General features: G+C 31.8%; 1 protein-coding gene across 1 annotated transcript in view; it reads left to right on the plus strand.

Moving 5' to 3' along the window:
- LOC121128868 (sodium channel protein 1 brain) overlaps positions 1-21,314 on the plus strand; it is a 244,362-nt gene that overhangs the window by 162,045 nt on the left and 61,003 nt on the right. The window contains exons 9-11 of the mRNA XM_071893258.1: positions 861-1,005; positions 1,185-1,319; positions 13,484-13,832. Coding sequence (XP_071749359.1) covers positions 861-1,005; positions 1,185-1,319; positions 13,484-13,832 — 629 coding nt within the window. The remainder of the gene's footprint in view (positions 1-860; positions 1,006-1,184; positions 1,320-13,483; positions 13,833-21,314) is intronic.

Genomic DNA, 21,314 nt, shown 5'->3' on the forward strand with positions numbered 1-21,314 from the left:
AATATATAAGATAACTCAACAACAAACCCTCAGTGTTACTCTCTGTTTTTTTTGTGAGCAAACTCACACATTTTCACTTTATACTTAGATGTTCTTCCCTCAAGATTGATAAAATAATGACAACAGTTTGATAAAATATCCATAAAAAACAGGTTCAAATTTAAAAAACAACAAAAAACTGCACGCTACAAATATTAATTATTTTTTGTTCAAAAAAAAAAAAGTTGAAAAAACAAACCTTCGTACTATAAATGCCTCAAATTATTGGTTTATAATTTGTTTCACTTGAGGTGTGAGAAAAATAACTTGAAGCAACAAGTTAGTTTAAAATCTATATAAAATGTTGATCTTAATAATGGATAAAAATGGATACATATTTATATTTTATTGATTTGTTTGTTATTTATTTACTTGTATGTTGACAGGAATTGATATGAAAATTGATGTATGTATTATTTTATTGGTTTTGATACAGTTAATATTTTTAGGTCTTTTTATTATTGAGATGTTAATGTTTTTAAATTGGATTTATGGATATTTGTATTTGTAAGCCTTAATCTGGTAAATAAATTTTAAACTATAACTTTTAATTATATTTCTTCAAATGCAACTTCAACAGAGAATTTTAGATAATTATTATATATTTATAAAAAAAAAAGATCTATTATCTGATGGCAGAAGTGCTCATTTTGACTTTATTATAAAATAATTTTTTTGTGTTGTTCAGAATTAAGTGGAAGGAAACCCCCATCCCTCCAAATAGTCAGTATCAACTCCACAAAAAATATCCCTATCATTATAACTTTTGGATAAAATTATGAATGTTCATTTAATTTACATAATCTTGTTTTTTCTTTCAGACCGTGTCCGACGGGTTATTCTTGCTTACAGCACATTGGTGACAACCCAAACTTTGGTTATACCAGTTTCGACAATCTCCTTTGGTCAATGTTGACAACCTTTCAATTAATAACACTGGACTACTGGGAAAATGTTTATAATATGGTAATAATATATTAAATTTATGTTAGAGTGTTCTGGAAAGTTTTAATCTGAGAATGAAGATGGCAGGACTTGTTAAAAAATAATTATTATTTAAAAGATAAATAGCAACATTTGCATTTTGTCCTAAAAAACATGATCCAAAATATTCCGTAATCCTTTAATTTTTTTTTAATTTACAGATTGTTGCCACGGGTGGTCCAATGCATGTGATATTTTTTACCATTGTAGTTTTCTTCGGCTCTTTTTACCTTATCAATCTCATGTTGGCTGTTGTTGCAATGAGCTACGAAGAAGAAGCCGAGGCTGTTAATTTGGTGAGTTTTAAATTCATATTTATTACAAGGGGTTGAGTTTCCTTTTCATCAATTAACCTAACTGCATGATTACTATATTATGTATAATAATATACATATAATATCATATATTTTCTCTCTCTTGAATTCGTATTCATACATATTTAATAGATTTTTATATTCCTCTCTTCATGAGTCTTTTCGACATCCTGTAGAAAACATAAAGAAATAGTTATAATAGGTATAAAAATATTCTTATTAAAGTGATGGAGAGGGGTAGAAACTCAAGTAAAAAAAAGAAGAAATGATGTTTCTTATCCTATTCCCCTTCGTGACGTCACAGAAAGAGAGTCCCCCTGCTCGACTTCTTAGAAAGGTGTGCAGATGTGGAGGGATAGAGAAAGTACATCATGGGGGGGAAGGATAAATCTTGTAAAGGATCTAAATAACTCATGCAAGAAGCAAAGGAAGGAAGTCGTCTAATTAATATTAAATTAAAGTTGGAAAAATGGGAAAGTAAATTCTGCATCTTCTCCGTTATTTGTGATAGAAAGGTTAATTAGATACATAGCTAGACTAAGACTCAGAGCTTGTCCAAAATATGAGAGACCATTAATGGCGCCCCTCCAATTAATTTTGATTTTAATCAGCTGTGTTTATTTTCATTCGTAATTCCAATATGATTCGTATAAATTTATCATTATCATTTTTGATTATTTTAGTTATTTATAAAATTTATTCAAGAGATGTAGACAAAACACTTTTATTCAATGTTTCTTCCATTTCGGTCAATTACTCTTTCTACACGATCCCTAAAAGAGGAACATACCCTAGATACTTCCGTGGGATCAAGATTCAAGGCTACTGAGGCGATCGATCGCTTTATGGATATAATCTTTTTATGGTGAGCTCTGTAAGCACTGACTTCCAACTTTCCCAAAAGATATTAATCACAGGGATCTAAATCTGTGGAGTTTGAAGTCCATACATCAGGTTGTCAAAAGTGATGTACATTGGTTTTCAACCATTCAATTCTTCTACGGGCTTTGTCCCTAGTGCAGTGTCTTGCTGGAATGTATAAGGTCTGCCAACAGCCATAGTTTTCTCATAGGGTAAAAAACCGTTTCTAGGACATCCATGTAAACATCTTGGTTGATTTTGAGACCAACACTAAAGAAATAAGGATCCATAAAATGGCATTCACTGTTGATGATACCCAATCTCATAATAGCAGCCGGATTTTTGGTTCTAAAGACAGAAGGGATTGTGTCAACATCTTAGCAGATCCACATATTTTTTGCCTGTTAAATGATCAATCTAAAGTGAAGAGTGTTTCTTCAGAAAAGAAACGGAGGTAACAACCATTGGATTTTAGTAAAAAATATTTCCATGGATCACTCTTTTGCCCTTCATGGGATCAGTGAAGAGTTGACAATGGTTATCAGAAACACTTCGATATAGGGTTGTTTTACTCACCTGGTGATCTTTTGACAACTTGGGAATGTTTTTATCGATCTTATGAGTGCACTCAAGAATCGTGGGGCAGGTTTCTTATCTTTCTGAGGGTTATGTTTCTTCCAGGTAGCATAGAAATATTATTTAAATCTATTTATAACTCAATGGGCAGTTTGATTGTGAAAATTTAACAGCTTTACAATGTCCTTTGCATCATGGCCAATGATGAAGAGAGTAATAATAGTATCTCTTTTGATCTGCTCTATATTTATCAATTGTTTACAAATAAAAACAAAACATTGAGATTAAAAATGTAAACAAAGTGCACTAAACCTACAACAATTGTTAGTTTTTGATTTGAGGCATGATTAAGATTTTAGATGATGATAATTTATCACATAAATAAATCCGGACAATTTAAACCTCATCATTAAATTAATTTGTAAGTTTTTCTGTCGCATCAAATAAGCATAAGTGTCTTGATGAAAAAAGGCAAAGATATACAATTGTTGAATTAACCGGGCTACTAAGAATTAACAACTCTTGCATACTTATTGGTCTGGACAGACTCCTCTTAAGATCCCACGAAGTGTTGGAGATGTTCGATGTGAAGGCAAAACGAAACATCTAATCTAAAACCTTTTTACGGGGTTTTTTTTTAGATTGAAGGATGGTCCGAATTTGATCAAACTGAATACATTATGTACCTTTTGTTTTTGTGTTTTAACTAGATAGGTGCAATTGCATCAAACCTTGTGAATTCTTGCCATATCTATCAACTTTCCAATCGTGTACGTACCATCATACTCTTTATATTGTAGTATTTAATTTCTATTTATGTATTGAAATATAAAGTAATCTAATAGAAAACAGAAAATATATTGTTTTACGTTCCAGACCAATGAAAAACTTTCTTTGTTACTCCTAGGGCATAGTTTATTATGCCTAAAATCGCATAAAGAAAGATAATACGGATATTAAGAAAGTCCTCATGCCAAGCTTTGACAAAAAAGAAGGATTTTATTTTTTGTTGCTGGCCTGAAACAGTTTATTGAGACAAATAATTCCTATCAGTATCCTGGCAAAAAAAAACCAAAAAACATAATTAGATCCATTCAACTGACTCAAAACACATAAAGACAATTTCCTAAAACACCTCATGAGAGGGATTCCATGTACCTGAAGTTCGTTCCCAATACTTGCAACTCTTTTCGCAAAAGGCTTGTCACTATCTGGGAGGCCAATGGCGGCCGAATAGAATAAATCAATTTGACATTCGTTATGTATCAGAAAAAAACCAATCATTATTTTTGTTAGCGGTATTTTTAAATCATGACTGGCTATTTTCTTTCACCTGGTACAGCACTTGAACTCTGTAATTTGTATGAAGAAAAAAACCATCTAAAATTAACGCATACGATTGTGGTTTAAAAACGAACTTTCGACGTATGTGCAGGTAGGTTGTTCTTTGTTATTTTGGCGGCTAGCCAGAACTGTTTTGCGCAAGTTAAATAAAAATGTCATTTATCAACGAACTATTCAATACTCAATTGTGAAAAATTCAGATTTTCCTTCTTGCCATCCGCCCCGAATGAGACAATGTTGAGATTACAAACTTATTAAACCTGGACAAGTTCTTTCTCTTGAGAGTCAGGAAGAGTCTGGAGGCGATTATGACTCTACTCTATCCCACTCTGCAAAGAAAATATTGACTTGGCTGTCATATTTTGTTATTAACTTCGTTCGACCCAGTGTTTTGCCTCCAAGCTCACCAGACCTCAACCCCATGGACTTCTTTGTGTGGGGTGTAGTTGAGAAACACATAAGCAGATCTTCATTCAACAAAAAATCTGAGCTAATGTCCAAAATCGAAGAAGATTGCTCGAATAGGTCAAAGTAGACTATCCTCAAGTTCTGTTCCAGTTTCTCAGGTCGAGATGAGGCAGTTATTGATGCCAAAGGCTATTATTTCAAGAGAGAAAAAAGAGTATTTTTCTATGGATTCAGTTTTTATTTGACATTTAAAATAAAAAAAAATTAAAATCGTCATATTAATTTAGGAGAAAATCCATTTAAAAAATTCGTATTGGTTGTTAAATGGAAGTTATACCCTATCTTTTTCTCAAAATACTCTATTTTTGAACTACACGAATAATTAATTTAATTGCCATTAATTGATTAAAAATAATCAATTAAACAAGTGACTTTGCTTAGGAATTTTAGAAACATTTTCAATTAATTTACTTTTGCATGATAATTGTTTGTGACTGTTTAGAATTTTTTTTTTAAATAATAATAACAAACAAACAACTTTTGAATTGAATTTTGTCAAATAATTACGTAAAAGTTTATTCTTTTTTTCATTTTTGTATTAAATAATAGTATCCATCCAATTCTAACATTCCTATTTTGACTCTTCTCCGCGTGTGAAAACAAAAAAATATTTTTAAAAGCAGAAAATGTTTCTTTGTAAGTACTATGTACATGGATTAACATTTCTTTCAAGGTTTTTTTAGCAATCCTTTTGAAGAATTAAGTAACTCATGATGTATTACGTAATCTGGTTCCTTTTTTGAGGTAAAATACTTTCTCAGTATCAATTGAATAAAAGCGAAAGCCGAAAATAGTAACTGCATCAAAAATGAATAAAATCTATATACAGGAGATCCCTTCATAACGCTGTGCGTGAATTAATGTGAACTCGCCGTATACTGCGGCATATTCCCCTCATAAAAAATTAAAAAAACTATATTTTGAACTAAACTATTGTTATTGATACGTTCGTTCATACTATGCCTCTATAGCGGGTGTAGAAAAAGTAATGAGACCTTCTAAAAATACAGCTTTGAATAGGTGCTGTTGATTGTACCTTAAAGTTCTGATTATTTTTGTTTAGCTTAGACTCTAAGCCTTTGATTGATTTACATGTTCTAAACTAAAATTATGTATATGTTGCGATTAAGGCAAGGACAGCAATCATTGGCAGTTTAATCCACGCCGGGAGGACCACCTCGGACATCATGAAGACCTTAAAACATTATCAAGGGGATAGTCTGTCCGGCCAGAAATCGTTGGGCTGATGGGGACAACCTTAAGGACAACCCCAAGAGTGGAGGACCCATCAAAGTGAACCCTGAAAACATCATGGAGGTCTTTAAGGTTGAACAGAAAGGCCTTCATGATATACATCGGTTTATTGTTGGTAAGTAAATCCAAAAGCCAACTTCAAAAATAACTCTGCCTTCAGGGATGTCCAGAACTCTTGAATGATCTGAAGCACAACAGCAATCGAGTAATTTTTTTCTGTGATGAAAAGAACTTTACCGTACAACCAGCAAAATGCCTCCAATTTGGTTTCCTGTTGGATACCGGTTAATTCCAGCCGACTACCGGCAGATGGTATTGAAGGAAAATGTGGTCCTACAGATAACCAAGACCATGAAGAAGTCCAAAGTGCTAACATTTGTACAAGAGTGGATGGGTACAAAAATGAACTTCTGGTCCAAGAACCTTTACCCCCTCAGAGTCCATATCTGAATCCACTAGATTTAGAAGAAGGCCTGCGAAGTACACCACTCAAATATTGATACCCTGAAGCCCTAAGTTAACCAGTAGTGGATGATCATAAAAAAGGACTACGTTGCCAATGTGTGCAAGGGATTCCGGAGTTTGTTGGAGGCTGTCATTAAGGTTGATGGTGGCAGATTCATAATTAATGCGATTGTTATAGTAAAAAAATATCATAAAATGTACAACATCATCCTGATCAATTATGAGTATTTTAATGACTACCTTGAGGCAGGTCTCAGTACTTTTTCTACACCCGGTATTCATAAAATAGAAGTGTATAATTTTGCATATGTAAGGGAGCATACCTGGACGTAACAGAGATTTGACATTAGGAACGTCACCTCTTATTTTAAGGCGGACGACTTTTAAGTCCGACTACACATATACCAGATGATTTAAAAAAAAAAAAAAAAAAAAAAAAATTAGCTGTGTATGTCGGTGAGTGTATATGTACAAACTACAAAAAGAACGACTCAGTTAATAGGGGCATTCGCAAGATTATATTGGGGTGGGGGAGGGGAAATATGAAAGGTGGCCTGGTTTTTGTTTATTAAAAAAAAAAAAAAAAAAAAAAAAAAAAAAAAAATTCAAAATTCATTATTTATAGACATTAAAATTTTTTTTTTTTTCAAAAGTTAAATTTTATTTTTATTATTTTTCTTTTTTTCAAGAGTTAAATTTTCATTTTTATTATTTTTTTTAATTTCAGCTATTTACAAAAAAATGAAATTTATCGAAAGAAAATTCAAAATTGAAATTTTAAATATTAAATTTTTTGAAAAAAAAATTCCCATAAAAAAACAAAACTTGAAAGCTGAATTAATATTCCTTGAGTTCCGATTTTTATATTTTTAAAGTTATTAAAAGATGAAATAAAAGTCCTCTTTATAAAATCAAAATTTAGTATGTGTAATAGTTTAAAAATCCATTTTGAAAGGACTTTTTGATTTACATACATAAATTATCGAGTGAGTCTTTCCTATTAAAGCCTCTACTTACAAGTAATTTTCTCCTTTCATTGTAAGAGCAATGAGCCAATCTGATTCCTTGAGACTTATCCCAAACCTATTGTTACTTTCCACCATAGATAATGGAGATCTCATTCATTAGCGGGTTTGTTGTAGGAAATTAGCAACACGAGTCAAGGAAATGACCCATGAACGAAAAATCTAATTGGCAAAGTTTCCTGTGGATCTTTTCAGCTCATCTGTTTATTACAGGTCTTGTTCCTTATAGTACTGATCAATATTTCTGAGTTTCGAATATTTAAATTCTACACTATTGAATTGACCGGATTCAAAATCAAGTAAATACTCTATTAAGATCAAATTTTACAAATTATTTTACAAGTATCTTGTCTGGCATACATTATTTTAGATAATTTATATGATGAATAAAATGTTTTGATTGTCCTAGTCATACTATAAAAAAATCCCAAAACTATGATAGATAGAAAATTTTAAAATAATTTATGCTATTTAACGAGTTACAATGTGGATTTTATAAAAAGTGGATTTTTTTTTGTTCCTAAAACTGATATAAACGGGGATCCCTTGGACATATATAAAATAATATTAAGTATCGTCTTTCTATCGCTCTTGGTTTTCTTACGTGATATTTCCATTTCCCTCCTTGATTCAACTTTGCACAAAATTGTTTTTTTTACTGCACCATGAATAAGGTCAGAAGCTTAATTATGTCCATATTACCTTCCTATAAAACCAAGCATATAAATACGTATGTAAATTGGTTAACTTATTCGTCATGATGGCCCAGACAGTTAGTGGTCCCAAAAACCGCGATTAGTGTGGACTACTTTAAACTCTTTATGAATATTGAGAAGGTATAGCTTTTTTATAATAGTGTTTCCTGAAACATTACTGTGCTACAAGAAACTGTCTTGGGTACAATGGAAAAATGGAAAACCAGACTTTAAGAAAACATGTTTCGTGTTCAGCATAATTTATTTAATGAAAAAATGTATAGTCCTTCTCTGAACTGCACATTTTATAAGCACGCATTTATTGCTTTTCTTTTCATGCGGATACTGCATTTTTAACCTTCAAATAATACATTTTCATGAGTAAATAGATTTGACTAAAATGAAGTATTTGGTGTTGATGATAGTAGACCAGTCTAGACAGAAATTTTTGGATATGTAAATCAATTTGACTCTGGGCTAGGAGACACAAGAGATGATTAAATTAGCATTTTGATGAATATTGATTTGTAATATACCGTAAATGATAGGAAAGTATAATGGGATGAGAGGAACAGAATAAAAAGGTGATCCAAGTAAAAGTTAAAAAAAAAATATATATATATTTTTAAGGGCTACCCTACCGTAAGTACTATTTTTATGTAATACATTTTTGATTGGAAACATCATAAGCTTGGAAATAACACTACCTAACATAGTTCATATTCCAATATCGACCGAAATTGAAAAAAAGAGGAAAGTTATGAACAAAAGTTCTAAACCTAACAGACTTGATACAAAAAAAAACCAAAAAATTATATTGTTCATTGCGAAAAATATATATGCATAAAGGTTTCAATATATTTTCGATATGTGGGTGAGGTAAAATCATTGATTTGATTTTAAATCAGTTTGGAATACTTTATGCTGAATATTTAGGGACTATTCTAGATAATAAACAAATCAAAAAATATTTAAAAAATCAGCAGTTATCAGAATTGGAGCGAAAAGGCAAAGGTTGTCTGATTTGCTTCACGGCCACGTGAGTGTAGAGAAGCTCTTGAAGTCGAGCAGAAGTTGGTGGGCATGTTGGAGGCCATGGTAGGGGGGAAAGGAAATTATTTATACAAATAGTAAGATATATCAATAAAGAAGTCTGATATATATCCTCAATTTCTTTCTTGCAAGATTTATCTTGCAGACTGTGCATTTATGCGAGTATTACCCAAGATATACCATATTCCAAGTGTTCCCTTGTTGAATACTGCACCATACGCGAGAGAGAGAAATTTTCTATTTCTTTCTCTCTCTTTTTTGTAGCCACCCACGCATCATAAGCAAAGGTGGGGGGAGGTTATAAAGATACATGTAAAGAGATAAATAAAGAGAAGCTAACATGGATATTTTAAAAAAATTTAAAAAGAATTTACGGGCATTTTAATTAGCAAGTATTTTGACTCTTTTTAAATATTTTTTTTTTTCCTTTTTACTCTTTCAATAAAATGTCGCCCTAGGGATCTAAGAAAAGTAAGCAAAAAGCCTTTATAAATTATGTCTAGTGTCTAATAAATAAAATTTATTCTCTTATACTTTTTTTGATGTACATTGTATAAGTAGCCTATAAAAAAGAGAAAGCTGGAGCACACCTTTCTACTTCCCCCAGTTTGTTTTTGTTTTTAACATATTTACTAAATCTACCTCTGGCTGAAACAACCATGCTACACAAACGAGGTAGAAAGTAAACCATTAACCATTACCCCCTACCATTATGTAAAAAATAAACATTGGTCATCGTTTTAACCTTTTATACCCCTTCCCCCAAAAAAAAAAAAAAAAAGGGATTCTAATGTCGAAGGTTAATTAAATGAATTATTTTAACAAAAACCATATATGTAATGACCAATAATTGAAATGACAATGGCTTCTCTTAAAGAAAACCAAGTTAAAAAATACTCAAACAAGAATTTTTGCGGAAAAAAAAAAATATATTATATCGATAATAAATGTACTAAAAAGTTCTGAGCGTTTGGCGTTTCATTTTGATAATAAAATTAACATTTAAAGGAATTAAAATAAATAAATAAAATTAAAATGCTGGTAAAATTCGATGCTTTTATCGACAATTTCCATTGGTCTACCAGATCGGTCCTCATCTTCGTCGTCCATATCACAAGAACGGAATCATTGGAGCCACTGCTTTGGTGTAGTCTTCCATACTGTATTGTGTCCATACACATCTTTTTTACACTTCTTCGCCTTTTCACCTTGATAGTAGCTATATTGAAGAATGTATCGAATCTTGTCTTTTTTTACTTCCACTTGAGAACGCTGAAATACACAACTGACTTCATCAAACACAAAACTGTTAATGGTCTTTTTTAAGTGGACGCTTAACCTTAGGTTTTTTTATGCAATATATTAATCTTTACATATAGCTCACTAAAGACATCTAGCGAAAAACACTCGGAACGTTATACTAGACCTAATATATGCAATGCATATTTTAATTCAATTTAATATGACACTAAGATAAATATGCATAGTTCATATGCTATATACGTAAACTAATTAGTGTTATTTTGCGGATTACAAAAAAACTTATATTCATAAATGATCATTTTATGAACACAACACAACATATGTGGTTCTAATGTAGTTAGAATTTTTACTGTTGTAGTATTTTAAGTGAATTAAGCATACACAAACACGACAACAACTCGAATGGAACAAGTTATTATTTTTGATCGTCGTTAGATTAGTATATTCCAATTTGGAGGTGTCTTATTGATTCTGTATCTTGTTCTGTACTCGATATATTTTCATTTTTAGGGTAAAAATGTTGTAGAAGGACACTCGTCTTTAGACCCATTTAACTTATTCATAATACATAGTGATGAGAAATATCACAGTTTATATTATAGAAAATATTTAATGTATAATTTCAAAGAAAATGTATTTAAAAAAAACAAAAAAACACATGAATATCCAAAAAATTTTGCTTCATTTTGTATTCTTTAAGTTGCCCCATTTTGAAATGTAAAAATTATCTACTCGTTATTTATTGTTTCAATCATGGTATCTCATTCTTAAGAAAAGATTCCACTCTACTCCCTCATGAGGTTTCTTAGTTTCCCTCGGATGAATTCTCCCCCGTCGTCGTTCGTGGATTTTGGAATCCGAATTCAAACATCTCTTGTAATGGATGATAAAGTTAGAAGTATCTTCCTTCCATTGTCTCGAGCTTCATTTTAAGAGGCAGAACATCATGAAATTGACATTGAAATCGGGAAAAATATGATGATAATGTTGATTTGATTATTTGCTAGTACCCCCCCCATAAAAAATGGAGTCACTACAATTTAGAAAAAAAGCATTCTTGGAGATGCATATCTTTTAAATGATTTCAAAATTACGATTGTTAAAGGGTTTGGCTTGAAAAGAGATAACAACTTGTGATTTCAATTTGTTTTACGCCAAAGGAGTTCATTTGAAGCATAAATATTTAGAATATAATTTACATTGGGTATTTTGTTGTAACAGGTCTAGTCCAGTAGAAATTTTGATTGGATTACTATTTAAAAAATACATATATTCCGAAATAATAGTTTATATTGTTTGAAAAGGGAGAAAATAGAGTCATATCATGTTGTAAACTTTATTGTATCATGTCACTTTTATTCCAAATTAGAAACAGAAAAAGGCTTGAAATAATCTGATTATTGAGATATTTGATATTCGTTCCACAAGATCACAAAGACTTAAAAACGACAAGTTTGTCTTGATTTCAATGGTATGGGATCGATTTGTCGAAAATTGTAAGTCATCATACAGGCCAGGTGAAAATATTACCATTGGTGAGCAACTATTCCCAACAAAAGCTAGATATCCATTTACCCAATATATGGCTATAAAGCCTGATAAATTTGGTGTAAAATTTTGGCCAGCAGTTGATGCATCATCCAAATACTTGGTAAATGGATTTCCTTACTTGGGAAAAGATTCTCAAAGACCAGCAAATAAATCTTTATCAGAATATGTCGTAATGAATCTAATGGAACCATATTTGGGTAAAGGGAGGAATGTTACAACAGATAATTTCTTTACGTCATTGTCTCTTGCAAATGAACTTCAGAAAAATAGGACGACTATTTGAGGAACTATAAATCGTGCTCGCAATGAAATACCTCCTGAACTAAGAGCTACCATACAAATACTATTTTCAAGCTTAATTTTTGTAAATAGTGGCAAAACATTAACTTCTTATCAAGTGAAAAAAAAAAAAATGTTTTAATTTTGAGCTCTGTTCACAAAAGTGTTAAAGTTTTAGATGTACAAAAAGGTTAGCAGAATCAATCCAGTATTATAATGAAAGTAAGTATGGAGTTGATATTCTAGATCAAATGGCAAGACTTTATTCCACCAAAATGTCCTCTCGCCGATGGCCTTTACAAGTTTTTTATAATATTTTGGATTTTGCTGGTATAAATGCTGTTATCTTGTACAAAGAAGTGACTGGTAAGAAAATAACTCGTCGCCAGTTTTTGAATAATTTGATAACCGAACTTATTGTGAAGATGATGAATCGAAGGATGATATAGAAGAAAATAATCAATTATTTCAATCACAATCAAACTGTTCAACTAAAAATAGAAGCTTGTGTACAGTCAATTGTACAAGAAAGTTTAGTATTGATACTGAAAAAAAACAATTGTAACTTGTAAAAAATGCTAATTTCTTTATATGTGTTATTAACAAAGTGATGTTTATTTTTTTAAATAAATAATAAATCTTCGGAGAAAATAAAAATCGACACATTACTTTTAATTTTATCAACCCCTAACAGTTACAAATATAAAAAAATAAATGGGTATAATTTTTGATATCCACTGTCGTTTAAGGGGGGTCGTTACTATCCGTCGTTCTAATGTTAATCTGCTATATAAAAAGTTACATTATATAAACTATACGTAGCTAATTAATTCACTTGTTGTTTGCAAGATCTTATTGGGATTTTTATCTTCTTAATTGTTGTTGAAGCTATTTTATGTAAGAAAACCCTATAAATAACAAGACTAGTTATTCCTTTTCATACTCAACTCTGAAAATAATGTAATTTATTTAATTGAAATGGAGCAGATTTGGTTGATTGCAGTTAACAACATATATTTTTTTCAAATGAAATTAAACTTGTCCATCCTTGTTCAAATTCTACAGCAATTTTCAAATTATTTAATCTGCTTTATAAAAAGCTAAAATGACGTAGATATCTAATTTATTTGTTTTTCTATGAGGATTTTTATATATTATTGAAATTATTTTACGTCAGAAAGCCATATTTATAATAAGTTTGGATAATTTTTAATCAAGGTCATGAATTTAGATAAGATTTGTGTGTCATTTCCTATTGATTTCTATTGATGGCTATTAAAAAGATAAATAAAAACATTCTATTCATTTTTAGGAGAAGCAAAGAGAAGCAGACGAGGCTGCGGCACAGAAAGCAAGACTAGGGATCTGTAGTCACAAACTGGATAACGAAAAAAAAAGTGATGAGCCCTGCATGCAATGTCATAAAATCTTGGAAATGGAGTTTTCTCCTGAGGATAATGTGGATGAATTCATCCATCCCCTGAATACTTCTGCTAATAGTAATGGTAATAGCAACAACAATAATGGCACAACCAGCCGGAAGAAAAAGAAGAAGAAAGGGTGTAGCGCGGGATCTGGGCACAAAGGGTTGAGCTCTAGTAATGCGCAAGTGTCTATTTACAAGAGTTCTTCCTCCATCAATAATAAAACAAGTACTGAAGGTAAGAGTAATAAATTGGCAAGATACCTTCACAGGATTATACATATATATATACTTTTTTTTGGGGGAGGGGGGGGGCTGGGTTTCTTTATGGATTTAAAAAAAAAAAAAAGAATTGAAAAAAAAAAAAAAAATTGTACAAAAATTTCAAAATCCAAAGCTATTGAAATAAAATTTTAAAAACTAAATTCTATGGAACTTTTTTTTAAATATAAGCTTTTCACAAAAATTGATCTTTTGAAAAATAATTTCTAAAATAGATAGTTATTGACAGACAATTAAATTTTATGGAAATAAATTTCAAAAATTAAACTTTTCCGTAAAATTTTTTAAAAATCTACAGCTGCTCACAAAATTTAACAAATATAAATTCAAGAGCCTAAAGCTATTGTCAGAAAAATAAATTTAGGAAATTTTTTTCCAAAAAAAAAATTCAAAAAATTAAATTCTTTTGGAAAATATTTCAAAAACCAAGTTTCAAATATTAAATAAAGAAAAAAAGTTTAAATCTATTCACAAAAGCTTTAAAAAATTAATTTTTGAAATATAAATTTTTTGAAAAAAAAAATTATAATAATTTTTTTCGCTGTTGCATAATTTGTCTGAATGAATGATGAAAAAAAGCTATAGTAAATAGGAGAATTTTGTTAATTTTGGGGCCCATCTTTAATATGCCAAAATAGAGTTTGTTCCCTTTTAGAGGATTGTTTTATTTCTTAGTTCTTCTGTGCCTTTATGCACACATACTTTCATGTACTAGGTAGATAAATGTGTTTGTACAAAGGAAACAGTAAATTTCTTTTCGCGTGTATCTTTATTTTTTGAGTATTTGTACATGAATGGTTTTGGAGGAAAAGGGGAGGGAAATGTCATTATATTATCCAGTACAATGTACATTAGGGCGGTTAGTTTTAATTTCGGTTACGATAAGTTCGGAAAAGTTGGGACTTGGTATGGAAATAACATTTAACAATAAAATTTAATTTTACTACGATGCCATCTTTAGGTCTCACATCCTGTTGAAAGTTTGAAAGGAAAAAAAATTTAATTATTTCGTGGCTAGAAAATTTTTTATCAAACACATTTTATGCAAAATAACTAAAATGTATTTTAAGTATCTATACTCAACAAGATGACCTTGTAGGAAGGCACTACCCATTATCGAAATTCGAAAAAAGTTACAAATCAAACCCCTCTACTGTACAATGATAATTGATAGATGCAATGTTTCATGTTTCTCTGTAAAATAAATCAAATCGGACGAACGAAGGAACAAATGTATATAAAACTTTCTAGTTAATTTCAAACAATGGCTATAAAAATAACTCGTTGTGTGTGTGTTTTTATTTATATTATATGTACATAGAATTGTATGTTCCTTGTATGTACATATATGAAAAAGAGTAAAGACATTAGTGCTGGAGTTGTGTTGCTTTTTTCCCCAACAAAGCTTTCTTGTATGTATTTACATACATTGTACTAATAACGATTATTTTTTGTGTACCTTTCCCTGTACATGCATATGTATCTATAGGTACAGTACGCACTATATTTAGTGTTTTGTTTAGTTGGTTCCACTTGACAATCCTAATTATGTTTCTACTCTATAACTTTCACTTTATGTTTACTTATTTCATGACAAAAAATCCTGGATTTACCAAAAAAGTATACACATTACATAATATGTATAGGCTGCACCCGTATGAGTGAAACATGTGCCTCGTTTAATATTTTTTAACCCTCTTTAGTAAACTAGGATGTTATACAGGGTGCGCAAGAAATATGAAGTGCGAATTTTCTCTCCCATCAGTTTTCAAGTTAAAAAATAAATCCGTATTTTAAACCCTGATGGATTCTGATTCATTTTATCTAATAAAATCACCGCCACTCTTAATTATAGTCTCTATACGAGGCCAAAAGCGCAAGAAAGCCTTCGCCACTGGGTCCCTTGGTAAATCCTGGCATTAATTTTTGGTGGCAGGGTATTTGGATGGTTTTTCGTTCGATCGCGCCCCACACACACACAAAAAAACAAAACAACCCACCACTGGATTCAGATCTGTCGAGTTTATAGGCCAAAAATCTGGCGAGATGAAGTCATCAAAATTGTCTTGGAGCCATTTGATACCTTTTTTTGATATGTGGCAAGGAACTGAGTCCGTTGTCACATGGAAAGCCTCCTGTTGGTAACCATCAGGGGCTCACTTTCGTCTCTAACAGGTCCATGTATGCATCAGTGATTGATCCTGATACATGTTGAGGCATGACGTGCCTTCGGAGGTAATCACCCCAAAACAACATGATGTGGGATGGGAACTTTGTCTGCATAACCTTTAAAGGCTTCAAATTCCCTCCTAACATTGAGAACAAACGTTTCACTGATTTACAAACTTCCAACAATTGTTATGTTGATTTCAAGGAGGGCTTCATATTTTTTCCAAATATTGAGACAACAAATTCTTCAATTGATTTAATTTTTTTCAACTAGTTCAGGTTTCAACAAGCTATCTAATAATAAAAAATCAGCTGCTTAAGTGCCTGCGATTGCGCAAGAGAACATACCACATTTGTGCTAAATATAGCTTGTGCACCCTGTACACTTCAAGGTTGATAAAAAATGCTATTTATAACATTGAATCATTTTATCTCCAATACTTTTCAGTATGCTCCTGAAAAATTAAATCAGATTATGTAGAATTCTTCTTTATTTATCTTGATATTATAAATTCGTATATTGAGCAATTCTTAATGCCACATCATGTAAATTAAAAAAAAGTCCCCCTCACACACAATAAATTTATTTTTTTACAATTACATGACTTCACTACTTTGTTGGAAAAAGGATTGTGCTAGCCAGGATGCCAAAACCTACTTCAAATAGTGTCTGGCTGCTCATGGAGATCATAGTTCAGTCAAATTAAACTCATTTTGGTGGATTTTAGGGCTGGGAGGGACACATCAGACAAAAAGTTCCCAAATTCAAGGAAGAGAAACAATGATCGAGGCTGTAAAAATTTTTTTGATGATGGGAGGAGGGTGAGGCTGGGGGAAATGATGCTGGTATTTAACTTGTCCTATGAGACTGTAAGAAGGATTCTTGAGGATTATTTGGCCTTTCAAAATGAGCTGCAAGATGGGTACAAAAGCAATTGACTGAAGATCACAAAATGGAGATAATTCGATGTGTAAAGGTTTTTGAGAAGGAAATAGAGCATTTATTGACTCTATTTTTACAATAGGAGAAACTGATGTTTTTTGATAATTCCTAGAGGCAAAAGAAGATAGGAAACAATGAATGTCAAGACGCTCAAGGGCCCCAACAAGTTCTAGGTACAGTAGAGTCGGAAGAATCAGACGGTAATCACTTTGTTTGATAAGAAGGGACTTTTCTACCAGCATTTTGTTCCTCATGGGAACAAAATTAATTCACCTTATTTATACAAGATGATATCTAGTTACAAGAAACATTTTAAGGCCAAAATGCCTGTCATTTCCAATCAGGTGGGGTTATTCTCATCGACAGTTGGAGCAGTCATACTGAAAGAAAAACAGACTGCTAGGTCCATCAGATTGATTGATCAACCCCTATTGACCTGACTTATCGTCGACGGGCTACTTCTTGTTACCCAAAGCTAAAAGAACACTGCCTGGTACATCAATCACAGGCATTAATGACAACTCAGAAGATGAGGGTTGTGCAAAAACATAATTGAATTACTAAGAGACAGCTTTTAATAAGTGAGTGGAGCTCTGGGAGAATCTAATCCAGAGAAATCGAGGTTATGTTGAAAAATAAGTGTTTTCTAAACCTTGTATTTGAGCTTCTGTATTTCTATTTGCATTTTTGTTGACTATTCACTCGTATAAGAATATGTAGATGTAAATAATTCATGAAAATCTTAGGTGATGAAATGATAAGAAATTTTGGGTCATTCCTTCGCCAAATCGATCAAAAAATGGACATTTTTACAGCACCATCTCCAATTTTTTTTGAAATTTTGCATATAGTTAAATGTTGAATAGATACTCAAAAATCTAAGATTTTAGTCTTCTTTGACTTCCATATCAGGAGTTAGAGGCTCCTAAATTTCCAGCCTCGAGGCCAGCAGCCATGTCTTTAAACAGCTATATACCTAATGTTTTTAATGATATGGATCTATTTTAAACGTAATTAGTTAGATATTTACAGATTGATTATTCTATATTTTATACTTTTACCCAATATGATTTTTTTTTCAACTTTTTAATACTTCAAATTTATCTGACTAATTGCATACCTATGTTCATATAACCTAAAATGTACCTAAATATATATTTCAGGCTCACAAATGTGAAATATGAAAACAAACATTATTTGGTAAAGACTAACATGCAAAAGTTACATTAACTTTTGCTTATTAGCACAAAGAAGAAATTATTGTTCATATTGATGTAGAAAACTCTTTTTTCGGAGTTAAAATATGGTATATAAAATCTTAAATTTAGGATTGAATATATCCATTTATCCTCATAATCTTTGTATTGGCATGGTGGATCGTACTTATGACTAGATGTGTAAAAAGGGCAAAAATTCAATTTATTGTACAAAATATACCGGGTGGTCTATTGAAATTAATTATTTATTCATATTTCTAACTATCAAAGCTCAAACAATTAGTTACAGAAACAAAACAAACCTGAGCTCTCTAGCTTACGTACAAGTCGAGAAAATGACAATTGAACGGGATCGACAAATTTCCATTTGCAAACTCCAAGTAGTTTAGTATGCCCAGGACAACCGTCTACACCATCAGCAAGTTCGAAACTTTGGTCAGGAAGAAGGGCTCTGTTAAAATGACCATAATATACCTGGACGAGTTCAATAAAACAGTACAGGTAAATCCCCACAAGTCCATGAGGGCTCATGCAAGAGATCTACGGGATTTCCTAAAAAGACTGCTCCAGAGCTATCAAAAAAGTGGGTGGGAATAGCCTTGTGAGGGTGGAGAGGCCACTTTTAATACCACCAATGTAAGAAATCCATCTTCTCCGTTGCAACACTTTTTTAAATGAGTCTTTCGAACTCTTTTTTGACAATTTTGGGCCCCTACAGCCCTGATGCCAACTCCCTCGACTAAGCCTTTTCCGTGCATGTCGATGGGAAGGCCTGGATCCAAACATCGAGGCCCTCAAAGCCACTGTTAGTCAGTACTGTGACGCCATGAAAGAGGACTACATCTGCAGGAGGTGCACGGCCTTCGACCGTCCCCTAGAAGCCATCATTTGCGCTAAGGGTGCTTAAATTAATGATTAAGAGAGCTCAGACAGACATTTTATTTTTTTTATGTTGTGTAAAACAGAAAATATGTTGATGCAGTATACAAATTACTTTCTTAAAATGGTACACTCAATTATATATACAGGGAGCGGGGATCAAATTGTCGCCTACTTTAAACCTTGATAACATGAAGACAACATTATCAAATAAAAAAACCGATTACCAAATAGGAAAGCTATTCTCGTCAGCTGACGATACGTAGTTCAGTTAGCATCATGCCGTCATCATATGAGGAGATAAAGAGCTATAAGTGGAACGAGGAGCTTTCGAGGTCCATCGTAGTCATGGCATTGGTTAATAATGGAGGTGAAATCTCCAATTCAACGATTGCTTCAACCTTAAGAGTGAATTTAAGGACTGTTCAGCGTATCCGTAAGAAGGTAGAGGACACCTGGGATGTTGATGCCACCATAAAGAGGGCACCCAAGGAGGTGGGCGCCGACAGGAAGGTCAGGGATACCGACTTTGTCGACAAGGTGAAGAAGATGGTTGAGGATGACCCTACCAGGTCCATGAAGGCCGGAGACAGGCCCTGGGTGTGGCAACAGGACTCAGCACCCTGCCATGTGTCCAAAATCTCCATGCAGTGGTTAACCGAGAACTGTTATGACGTCGTAACCAAGGATTTGTGGCCTCCTAACTCTCCCGACCTTAATCCTTTGGACTATTTTGTCAGGGGCTATGTCGAAAGACATACCAACAGACATCCCCATAGCACCAAGGCCAGCCTGATGGACTCCATCAAGGAGGTATTCGGCAACATGGACAATTAGATGGTCAGAAGAGCCTGCAGCCGGTTCAGAGGCCGTATTGAGGCCGTTATTGATGCCAACGGTGATGATATCGAATGAATGGCTACTCTATACCTATATGCTCGTCATAGTTTTAGTTTTCAATAAAAAAGTTAAAAAATGTATATTTTGTGTTGTTTTTTGTAGAAAATATTTTGGCACAATTTGATCCCCGCTTCCTCTATGTTCATGAAAAAAACAAAAAAAAAAACAAATATTAATTTTCCCAAATGGGATGCTCCTGCACTATTAATCATTACCAACTGCACACACAAGTAGTAATAAATTTTCAGGAACTGAATTGTTGGGTGTGTCGCCTGAATAACCATTTTTTTTTTCTCAGACACTTTGCACAAAAGAAATTTTATCCACAAGAAAACAAAATGAATTTGATTATAGTTTATGGAACATTACTAAGCGTTTATGCATATATTACTTAACACGTAGATAGAAACTAGACGCCCATTCATATTTATACAGCCTAATAAATTAATAATAAATATTTCTTCTATTAAATAACAATTGTAAAAGATATTTTTTTTTTCTGTTAAAAAGTGATGATTCATGAAGAAATAGATAGGAATTTATCTCATTACACATTGAGGAACCTTATTTAAAATTTAAATAATTAATCATGGAGCTGTATAAAGATGAAAAGATTTTCTTGGAAAATTTCTTTTTTTGGATGTGAAACTTGAAAGAGTTATTTAAACGTAGTTATCAAATATCATTCAGGAAAGGGCTCATTTTTTTTTTAATAAATTACATTATATTAATTTAAGATCTAGCACCTAATTCCCTATCTCCTTTATTAATGCTTGTGGAGGAAATATCTCTTATTAAATCTCATTGAAAGAAGGCATTTTTCAGGAAGTATCAATGACTGCTTTTATATTGTCCGTTCCTTCGTAGTTTATACTATTTTACTTGCATTGGAGAAAGAAAAAGTAGTAGTTATTAGTAGAAAATTTAATTTTTTTTCTTTTTTTTCAAAAATTTTATATTTGAAATGCAATTTATTTTTTCAAATCGTTTTTCTACAAAATGAATTGATTTAAATTTTTTTCCAATAAATTTTATTTTTTATAAACACATAGATTTTTGAAAATATTTGAAATTTAATTTTTTCAAAAAATTTTAATACTTGAATTTCTTTTTAAAAAAAAATCCAAAAAGCAAGCCTTTTCCCCCCACCCCAAAATAAATAAATATATATATACATATATAAATCTGCAAACACCCCTGAAGAGCGTTTCTTGATTAACCTTTTTATCTATAGATTATCTTTACATTAAGTAATTCATGTTTCACTTAAACATCAATGGTTATAATAGACAGGTTGTGTGATTTTAAAAGTAAATAGTTTATACAGATG

This window comes from Lepeophtheirus salmonis, chromosome 14 (genome assembly GCF_016086655.4).
Source record: "Lepeophtheirus salmonis chromosome 14, UVic_Lsal_1.4, whole genome shotgun sequence".
Lineage (NCBI taxonomy): Eukaryota > Metazoa > Arthropoda > Copepoda > Siphonostomatoida > Caligidae > Lepeophtheirus > Lepeophtheirus salmonis.